The 11291-nt window shown below is 40.5% G+C and overlaps 1 protein-coding gene across 6 annotated transcripts in view; it reads left to right on the forward strand.

Annotated features, from left to right (window-relative positions):
* gabbr1a (gamma-aminobutyric acid (GABA) B receptor, 1a) overlaps positions 1-11291 on the forward strand; it is a 128132-nt gene that overhangs the window by 35826 nt on the left and 81015 nt on the right. The window contains exon 1 of one of the 6 annotated variants that reach the window (XM_042221286.1): positions 1480-1525. The exons of the other annotated variants lie outside the window; for them this stretch is intronic. Within the exon in view, the coding sequence (XP_042077220.1) occupies positions 1510-1525 (16 nt within the window). The 5' untranslated portion in view covers positions 1480-1509. Of the gene's footprint in view, positions 1-1479; positions 1526-11291 lie in introns of those variants that run through there. 6 annotated transcript variants of the gene reach the window in all.

Genomic DNA, 11291 nt, shown 5'->3' on the forward strand with positions numbered 1-11291 from the left:
TTCTCTCATCTAAACGAACCCCCCTGTGTCTTTGCTTAATTGTAATTCCAAAGTTTTAATGGAAATTATATTCTTATTAGTTTGTTGCTAATCACTTTTTCTATGCCCTCTCTGAAGATTCACTTTTTGAAAATGGACAGGATATTACAGGGATACAATATTAGAGGGATGTTCTGCTCACGCCGGCCCGCTGCTACACACAGCGTTACTTAAACACAGAGTTTAAACTGTGCAAGTTCACAGCAGGTCGTTCTCTGAAAATAAACTAATGTGCTTAGTCAGCCTTCCCTGGTAGAATAAAGGGTCGACGCATCTACAAGAAGAGCCACTTGATCTGACCCCTGGCAAGAACCATGAATACATTAGTAACTGTTGCAGGATGGTTCGTCCTCTTGCACAGTTATGTCACCACATTAGGAACTGGCCACGCTTTCAGACTGGTTGTTCAACCTTTTTTTGTCTGGTGTTCTCCCAAACACCTGTCAGATGGACTCCTCCATCAACACCTCCTCTCCATAAACTGTCAGTGGTTCATTTCTGTGAGCATATTTGAAAGGTACAATGCTGTGCAAAAGTTTAAAGCCACCCCTCATTTCTTGACATATGACGTCCAAAGAGCCAGTCTTTGTTCCTTTTAGGTGCTCGTGAGCAGCATCCAAGCAGAGAAAGGTACCTAACTCGAAGGATAAACTGGTGGTGTGAACATAAAAGAAAATTTTAGCAAAGAACACATTTTAAATTGTATCTTTAGGCACTTTGCTACCTGCAGCCTACAACAAAAACACATCATTTGTTCCCATTTTTGTTGAATCTATGAAAAATACCAACGGTAACACAGTTCGACAGACATAAAATTGTATCTTTGCACCAACAAGGTTAGGGATGGGTATCGAAAACCGGTTCTTGTTGAGAACCGGTTCCCACTGTTTCAATTCCTTGGAATCGTTTGCCATTTTTGCAAACGATTCCCTTATCGATTCCAGTCGCCCCGAATGACGTCACCACGTTGCGGAGCGTCATTTACCTGGCAGGAAACACGGCGCCTAAGCGGCTCAAACGCTCAAAAGTTTGATTATACTTTATGAGAACCGATGACAACAGGGCAACTTGCAAAGTAGATATTTCATTTAAGGGAGGAAACACTACGAATATGCAAAAGCATTTGCTCACAAAACACGCGATGACACGCGTTTTTAATTCCGCTCCGGACTCGTGACTCTCAACCCAGCAGCAGCGCTAACGTTTGCACGTCCTCTCCCGTTAATGCGGCAGGTAAATAATCAACTAACAGTGCATATTATGTTAGCGCAATCTGCCTTATTACAAGACCTGCCATTACTGTACATGTAGGTGACCATGATGAGAGAGACAGACAGAGTCTGGCTGGCGCTCGCTGGCAGTTCTCGCTGCAGTCTACCGGTAGCGTCTCCTTTCAGGCCAGGATAGACGAATGTCACCGAGCAGTGTCTAAGTTTGTGGTCAAAGGCTTGCACCCATTTGCCACAGCAGATGCCCCCGATTTTTGGTAAGTGAATGTGTTTAATTGTAGGCAGGGACATTACTGGATATTCTTGTGTAATTGCCACAGAACAATTTATGTTATACTTTGTTATTGCTACAGAAGAATGTTGCAGCTTTAAGGCAGGGATGACTCCTGGAGTTGCTTTCTCACTGCATATGCTTTATTTCACAATCAGATCGATTCGATAACAAAAACATACAGCAGCTCCTCTCCTACTCCTAGCCCTTCGCTGCGGTGGAAAAAAGAACGACTTCAATCCCCTTCAAGGAACATACGTACAAAATAGTTTTCCTGATACACCAATGGGGCGTTCAATGCCATCTTGTAAATATGAGTACTCTGGCAGAGTAACAGTTCAAATGAAAAATACACCAGAACAAACAAGCAAACAAAAAAAGAAGTGTGGGGTACCTTTGAACCAATGAACAAAGTATAACAATTTATACTTTTTAACATAACCCGACCCCGTCAATATGTGATATGTCTCACAAGAATATTTATTTTATTATTTTACATTTACAATTTTTTTTCCTGGGGACCCTGTGACACCCCATTGAAGAGCCGTAGGCTGGATCTCTCAAGATCTCACTGTTGGGTTTGTAAGGCCATGTTACTCCTAAATTTCTATCTTGTTCAAAGAGAAGATATAAAACAAAGTTCTGAAGCTAATCGACCTTAGTGTTCTCCTTTTTAAAAAAAAAAAATCGATAAAGAATCGATAAAGAATCGAATCGTTAAACAGAATCGAAAATGGAATCGGAATCGTTAAAATCTTATCAATACCCATCCCTAAACAAGGTGATTCCAGAAGAACTATCAGCTGAAGACTTGGCATGTCACAGTATAATGTGTAGTGTGTTGTTAAAAAATTGAGGGAAACTGGACGAGTGGAGGACTAAATCAGAAGTGGCAGGTCTAAAAAAAAAAACAAAACATCGACAGTGAATGAACAATATCTGAAAGTCGTGTCTTTAAGAAACAGGAAAAATCCATCAAAGATCTGACACAGGACCTGAGAGATGCATCGGGACCTTCGGGTGATCCACGTGCTGTTCACTGAAGCCTCATCACAAACGCTCTCAGGCGTTCAAGAAGCCTTAAGGATGAGAAACTGGGAGAAAAGACTGAACATCAGTGGCAACTGGTCTGCTGGAGTCTGATGAATCCCAGTTTGAAATTTTTGGTTCAAGTCGTGATCAGTGTGTAAGGAGGATGTCAGGAGAGAGGCGCACCAGCGAGTGTCTATGGGGGAGGTTCTGTCATGGCTCGGGGCTGCATTTCAGCCACGGTGTTGGAGATCTTTTCAAAAGTGATGAAACGATGAAAGCAGCGAAGTGGCCTGAACAGAACAAAAGGCAGAAACATCCAAAGAAGAGCTTTGAGCGTCCTTCAAGAAGCCTGGAGAACTTTTCCTGAAGACTACATAAAGAAATGACAAGAATGCTGCCTCACAGAGCTCAGGCTGTGGAGAAGAAAGAAAGAAAGCTTTTTTTTTTAAATGCTTTTTTTTTTTTTTTGCTTTTTCATTTATGTTAGCACACTTAGATTTAGGATTCAATAAATCACTGCACACAGTTCCTATTCTGCCAGAAATGAAGGGTGGCTCAGTGCTTTTGTACAGCAGTTTTTTAATGCTAATAATGAGACAAGTCGGTGCTTCCTGAGGAAATATGTTGCTTAAGTAGAAAATTCAAAAGAAAAAGATTAAATTTTTTTTAACACATCCGGGGATGAATATTGGTGGTGAGAGTTAAAATTTGGAAAGCGTCATTTTAAAAGGACCTTATATAACTAACAGTTTAACAGTTATGATAAGCAAACTAGTTATCTATAACTACAGGTTTGCTAATTACATTTCTGGTGGACACTTTTTCATTATGCTACTTTTGCTACATTTGTTTCCATTACTGCTAACTAACGTTTACACTTTTCTTTCTATTTTAACTTTCAATCACTCTTTTTAATAAATACATTTCAACTGTTAACTCTTAGTTTATGTATTAGGCTGTTTTCATCCTAAACAATTTCATGTCTTCGTCCATAACTTTAGCAAACAAGTTATAACTTTAACTTGTACGTTTAGCTAAAGAACACCATTAGTGCTTCTGAAGGAATTAAGAGCTAAAGTAGCCTAAGTAGGTAGTTTTGTCAGTTTGTTGGTCTGTAGCATTCAAGTGTGTGTTAACACAATGCCACAGTCTTCCCAGGAATGGAGAGAGCGAGCTGCATGTCCGACTCTACAGGCTTCAGTTAGCATGTTAGAATCTTACAGCTCATAACACTATAATTGGAAAAAAGGCTTCCCATTAAAACCAATGGGAGTGCTCCCTCCACCCAGTTAAAATGCTGTGGTTGGCTGCGCATAGAGGAACACCACCATGATGTGAGAGACTGATACATGTGCATTGATTCTTTTAGTTTACAATTTAAAATTTGACCCTCAGTTAATAATTCCAGACCTTTACACTTTTAGTTTTAACACTTAAAAGAAGCAGCAATACCAACTCACTTAATAATTTTAGCCAGCTAGCTAATATGTTTATTCATGAACGACTGTATTTGTTCATTCAGGCTTTTTGCTAACAATGTTATGCACACTGTTATGAAACATCCTTACTTTTCGCTAATACCTTCAACTTTGGTGAGCTTCTTAACAATTTTCTGCACAAACCTGTTCAGGTCCACTTAATTCTTCAATTAAACTCTAAAATATGTTTTTATTTTTTAGATATTCGTTAAGACAATCTGTCTGCGTAATCCCCCGGGGTACTTATACCTCTAATTGGGAATCACTGCCATAGATTCTTTTAGAGTCTGTGACAGAGACCCATAAGGCTGCACGTACACATCCTCTTCATAGTCCCACACAAACAGGATATACAACACTGAACTCTTAGCTTTATGCAGGCAATGATAGGTGGAAGAATAAGTTGCCGGTGAAAAACTTTGCAAATGTCACAGACTTAACAAACACATAATTAACTAAGCAACAGAGAAGACTGTTTCCTCAAATAGAAATTTCCATCCACTGTCTCAACACTGACCTCCTTCTAGCTCTGCTCTGTCTCCACTCCATGTGCCATCACCGCCCACTTACTGCCTCCTCAGCGGGAGAAAGGTTAATACCCTGCTCCTGTCTGAGTCTGCTCAACCTTGTGTGTGTTTCTGTGTGTAGATGCAACAGGACTGCATCTAGTGTCTGTTACTGTTTCTCTGACAACAGTTTAACAACCATATGCGCCCCTAGAAGAAAGGCAGCAAAAACAGGGGCATAATAATCCCCGGAGTCTTTTTTAATATCATCAGATTTTAAAAGAGCTAAGAGGCTACGACATAATGATGGCTGGCTTATTTCTATTTATCTTTTGAAAACCAACAATATGCTTCAGCCCCTGATCATTCCTGACTTTTCAACGCTGTTGTGTTAGCACTTCAAGCAAATTTGCTCCGACTGAAGACATAAATCTTTACAAACGGAAAAAGGAAAATTACCCTCTCCCTTCGAGCCTCGCATTTGTCTTTAACCATCAACAAGATTACCTGGTGAAGGGTTGTCATTTTATACAGACAAAAAAAATCAGCCTTCACCTTTTTTTTCCTTTTGGATGTGTGTGTCTTTTGATCTTTGCTGATTATTTTATTTAAACTTGTAATTATTGCTGCACAAAAACAAGCAAAAAAGTGTAATTTGTTGGAAACGATGTTCAGTGTATAAAAAGAGTGCTTTTGTAGCAGGATGGTGCAAATGGGCTTCAGTTTATTGTAATTAAAGCAAACAAAGTGGGCTGAAGGATGGTTTATGTGAGCTCCACAAAATTGGTAACACAAGTTCACTGTGGGATTTGGTGCTTTGTGATACCTATGTGAACTTTTTACAGCATGTGATCCATGGGAAGGATGGCATGAGAGCAAAGTAACAGAGAAGTTGGACTGTTATTCTGAGCAAACAGAGGTATTCTCTGAGCCAAATCAGGGGCCAGTGCATGAAACTCTAAAGCCTTCAGCAGATCAATTCATCAAGCCTTGTTCACTGAGAGACAGCAAAGTAGGTTTATCACAGATATAGAATTTACTAAATAAAGAACACAAGAGCTGAATCAGCCAAAGTCAAAAGAAAGCTGTCTAGCTGTGGTCTCAGAGGATGAGGAGCGTCTCGAAACCATTTCCCAGGAGGAGAAACGAGGACAGAAAGTCCAGTTTACAGATGAACCCTGGTAAAGATCAGTGGCAGTAACTTGAGGCTGAATGTAAGGAGAGAACGAATGATGCCAGAAAGAGAAAAGTTTGTAGCAGGACACCTGCAGTGAACTGACTCCACCCTGGCTGAGGAGAAGCAGCTCTCTACTCTGCAGAGATGTGCTCCACCCTCTGGTTTGCATTTTTGTGGGGAAGGATTCGTGCTGCAGCAGGATAATTGGCCCAATCACAGCTCAAAACTTTAAGGAAACAAAGACTGCCGCAGACTTTCCTCCACATTCGTATTACATCAACCCCGCTGAAGGTTTACGAGGACACTTAAAAGTCAAAAATTCCCAACCAGAGGGATAATAAGAGAGAGACACAGACATGACACTCAAAGAATTATGAATAGAAATGAGTGAACTCTGAGGCTGTAAAGATGGTGTTAATCTCACCCTGCCTTCAAAGAGCCAATCAACAGTGGAGCTGTGAAACATATGATCTGATCATGTTGTTGCACTGACGCATGCACACAGAGGTTTCAGATATGTGTTGGCAGCCACTGCTGTCTGTTCATTATTGTAGTTAAGAGAAGTTCAGTGTGCTGCCTATTATTTTGCTCACTTTAGCCATGATGTAAATGAGCGTGGCATTTGTTCAGGGCCTTGATTGTTGATTGTGATTGCACTCTGGATCCACTCATTAGTGAAGCTGTAATGTCACAACTTTGCACAGTAGAAACAAAAACTTTCTTTTCATGCGCGTCGGAAAACTTTTTAAGACTTTTTATCGGAACAAACATGATGACACATATTTGCAGCCTGATACCTATTGATTCACACAGGAATAAACATAACTGCCCAGAAACCTCGCTCACTTAGTCTGTCATAATATGAGGCGAATATTTACAGCCTCGTGTAAAATCGTCCTTCTTCTTTTTCCGTCTTCTTCCGTTAGAGGTAACACCAAATCAGATAGAAGTTCCCGTTTGACCCCTTCGCAGTCAGCTCTTTTTCTTTTGGTAGAATAAATTTAGTCATGAAGAAAAATGTACCTTCACACCTCATTAATGTTTTCTGAGTTACAGGTCAGTTTTTGATCCCACATAACTGCACAAGTACAGAAGACAGCCACAGGAAATCTTCAGAGATGAAAAACATCCATTTAAATGACACGTTTAAAGAAACAAATTGCAAAAAGAGCAAAAGTAGTTTAATCAAAGTGATATGAGTATGAATGTCGCTGCTCCATTACACAGCCATAAGCTACTTTCATGAGTTTTAAAATTGGATTATTATATATGATGAAATGATCTGGATACAGTTGATGAACTGTCACACATATGCTAGAACATGCTTTGATCAGCCACCTATACTTTTACCCAAAATGCACTTTTTAAACTTTCAATAATCAGAAAACAGATCAACATCTGCAATATTAAATTGGAGCATTTTTGTTATTAAAGCTATAACACATCCCCTATAGCTCTCCCTCGATGTTTATTGATTCTCAAAGTTGCTTATTGAAAAATTCACACTGAACAAAATTCAGGTTGGCTGTAAAATAGATTTGGTTGCTTGGAGCTGAAATGGATTTTTCCACCTTGAAAATGTCATGTGGGCTCAAAAACGCTTGGGAAAAAAACAATGGCAATAATCAAACGGAAAACTTCATCCCACCCGTCTGCACTTTGAGGAAAAATATTTATGGCCTATTTGTAAAATTTTGCATGACTTCATTAAATATACTAAAGTTACTGTTTAAAAGAAATCATGTGATGGTGAGGGGTCAGGTGGGAGTCGCTGATTAAATGATTATCAAATCATGCTGGGATAATGTGAGTTATCAGGCTTCAACAAGCTTAGACTGAACATTAAGCTTCTCATATATATTGAAATATTTTCTAGTAAATTCAAAACTAATGCAAAAAAGAAGCATTTTCACTCCCAGCCTGAGATTTGTGGATGTCACTGCAGCTGCTGCGAGTTTAGGGTTGCCCCAAAAAGTTGAGCCGCACATTTAAAAAAAATAATTTACCTCAAGTGTCACGCTCCTCACCTCATGCAAATGTGAGTTTGAGACCTGCGCATGGCAGTAATGGATTTCCAAAGCACACGAGTAGCAATATTTTGGCAGAGGAAACCTTCTGACAGTGAAGCAGAAGATATTCTAGATGTTTTCTTACTGGTATACTTATAAAAAATACACAGAAGTTATGTCCCAGTGGAATCGTTTTATAGTTAAGCAGTGGATTTATTATTCTTAACAGAATCCACTCCGCCCCGATACTCAGGCAAGATAGATTTCTCTAATAAGTGAGATGCTGCAGAGTGGAGAGAGCTGCTGCAGGACAAATTATGTAATGATGACACTGTATCTAAGTTAGTCCTTTTTACTGCCTGATGAACTACATTTTTCTAGCATACTGGCCAACATTCATGCTTCCATAAATCACGCTCTTTCAAATAATCCTGGCCGGCACTTCCACCACAAAAGGAAAAAGTTGCGCGCTGAAAAAACCGTACCGTATATCTGAAACAGATCTTGGGAATCCTATTTTCCCCGATATCTATTTTTCAGCACATCGATTTGGATTTCTGCCAGCGTAACACGTGCTCCGCAGGTGGAGGCGAATGTAATCTGTCTATTGTTAAAAAGGAAACAGTATTTTTCCACTAACACGTCTACCAGGAGGAAAACAGGCCATTATTCTGAAGGATACCCATTGTGCAAACTGCAGACACACACATTTACAGTACAAGGCGCCTCATTAAAGCAGCTCAGCAACATGTTACAGCACTCATTTCTCCAATGCAGCTTTTTCAGGCTGTGCCTCAGCTAATGTCTTCTCCCAATGTGGCATTTGCCACCATGAGGGTTGTTAACAGTGCACCGTCCGATGCTGTCGCATCTTGCCTGTGTTGGCTGCAGGCTTACGGAGGGAAACAGCATATAAAGTTCACAGCTGAATAATTGATGGTGTGTTGGATGGGTCACGGGTGGCAGCGAGGAAGAGGAGGTGGAAGTGGAAGGCAAATGCCAGTAGATGATCACTGCACTCATGTCAGCCTGTGAGGGCTTGTTAGCAGCTGGATCTGAATAGCTCTCTGCTACATGGAGATATCCAGATAATGAGATTTGGGTAATGAACCAGGGTTATATAATAGTCATATTCCATCGCCCAACTACAGAGAGATTTTAATTTGGCCCGGAGAAATAATGGTCTTCTTCTCAATCATTGCAATGAGTAATTTTCAAAAGCTAACGCTAACATTACATTGCAATTAGAGCACTTACACAAGAAAGGCAAAAACAAGACCATAAAATGGAATAAGAGTGAAGTCAGTAATCCAATAATGCTTGAAATCGGCTAAAAGTGTCGCCACCGCCGCCACGATTTTCGGAGATTTCAGTTTAGATAATAAGCTGTTAAGTTTTAGCTCTATCATTGCTCAAATGATTCAAAGACATCGAATGATCTCCCAAAACATCAAACATTCATCTGAAAGAGAGACACAAGTAAAAGCCAGCTGAGGCCCGATTCTACGTGTGTGTTTATCATCCAAAAGGTGCGAGTGTGCGTGTCTCTGTGTGTCAGAGATACCGACAGACTGTGCTGAATGTGAACAGAGGGTTCAAACAGCAGGTGTGCCGAGCGTCCAGCCTCCCTCTCATCAACACCAGCTACATCGCCGTCACCACGCTTCTCAGATCGAGATGAAGGCAAATAAGATCAGGCGTGATTGATGCTGCTCGCCACGTTTAGCGCTGATTTCTTAAAGCGGCTTCGGTAGCATTTTTAGACTTGATTGTGGAAGAGAAGGCAGAGCTGGCAGAGGTGGTTACAGATCAGAGTTACACGTTACTTGTGTGCTCGTCTGGCAAGCGTGGAGTGATCGATTTGCAGGTCAAACAGCATCGAGGCATAGGTTTTCTTAGGGTGAAATTATAACATTTTTCAGCTTATTCAACAGCTTTCGAAAGACTGTAATTCAGAGGAAAGGCCTGAAGAATGTCCTGCTTATACCTCGCATAATGATTTTTTCAGTCTCTCTCTATATAATCTACTGCTTATTTTCTCTCTTAATCTTCTGGTCTGTAAAATGTCAGAAGAGGTGAGCAGCTTTCCTGAAGCCATGACATGTCTGGTTTTGTCAGACAATCAGCCTGAACCCACAAAAATATCCTTATTAAAGATAACAAAAAGAAGCAAGCCTTCACCCGAAACGGGCGTTTTACCTGTTTTGGTATTTTATATAGAAGTGCAGCTACAAAAATGAAAGAATATGATCTTCATGAAGAGGTTTGTTGCATTAAACTGAATTATCCCAGATCTGTGATTTAAAAATCCGATATTCTGATATATCAGTCCATTTTTTTCTTTCTAATACACAAATCACAAAGAATTTCCAACATTTGTTACGTGAAGTTTTGCATTTACTTGCGTAGCGGCTGCCGGACGCTGCTCAGATCGGTTGTTGCCTTTGTGGCATTCCACACACGCAGCTGCCACAAGGACGCTGCAGAGTTCCCTCTGGGCAAACAATGCAATGTCAATACTCAAAAGGTGTTTCTCTCATCTCTTCTTTCCTTTTCAGTTTTTGTTTATCAGCTGTTATAAATACAGATACTCATAGATTGGCGCATAGCTATTATTGGCCAATAATATCAGCCTGCTGATAAATTGCTTGGGCTCTACTTTTCTGTAATGGAGATTTACTTGCAGTCCTCCAAAATGCCAACAGCATACAACTCAGTGTCGCTTAAATTACATTTTACTGTTAAAAAAAATAACACTGGTGCTACTGTCCATTGCTACCTCGAATTCTGACCTCAAAACAACGCCTCCAGCATTGCCCTCCATCACGGCTCCTTCTCAGTGCAGAAACCATCCACCTTCTCTGAACCTCTCAAATACAGCGACGACCAAAATTGTCAGAATCAGATCGAGTTCAGATCAAAACTCCAAGTTCCTTCCGGTCTCTTGTGTCTTTCTTAGTTCCAGCACTTCCCTTCTTCCTCTTGATTTCTTTGGGCCAGTTCCACAGTCGAGGCTGATGTTCAGAAACACCCGCTGCTTGAACTCGGGGAAAAGCTCATGTTTCACTCTAATCTAAGCTGCTGTTAGCAGTTGATTTCTGAGTTCTGCTGTGCAGCAGAGGGAACTCTGTGGCTTCGTTTCCTGCGGTTATCCTCAGGAGAGCCAGTTTCATCACAGTGTTTGATGATTTTTGTGACTGAACTTGAAAAAACCTTCAGTCCTTAATGTTTTCCAAATAATTGACCTTCATTTCTTAAAATAGGCTAATGATGGACTGCTGTATCTCATTAAGGGACCAGGACTGTTTTTTCCATGCAAACACTACATCAGCACAATATTCAATCATTCAGGAGGAAAAAGTTCCACCTGTTAACCTTTGAAAAGGTTCAGCTGTGAAGTGGTACACATTCGAAATGACAAACTCATGAAGCTGGTTAAGATACTGACAAATAGATGCAAAGTGGTCATTGAGACAAATGGTGGCTGCTTATCTTGGTGCTGCCTCTGAGACACTGTTGTTAATCACATAAAGCCAGACGCCCCCAACCC

This window comes from Haplochromis burtoni, unplaced genomic scaffold (assembly GCF_018398535.1).
Source record: "Haplochromis burtoni strain Fernald_Lab_line unplaced genomic scaffold, NCSU_Asbu1 Contig_64, whole genome shotgun sequence".
Taxonomy (NCBI): domain Eukaryota; kingdom Metazoa; phylum Chordata; class Actinopteri; order Cichliformes; family Cichlidae; genus Haplochromis; species Haplochromis burtoni.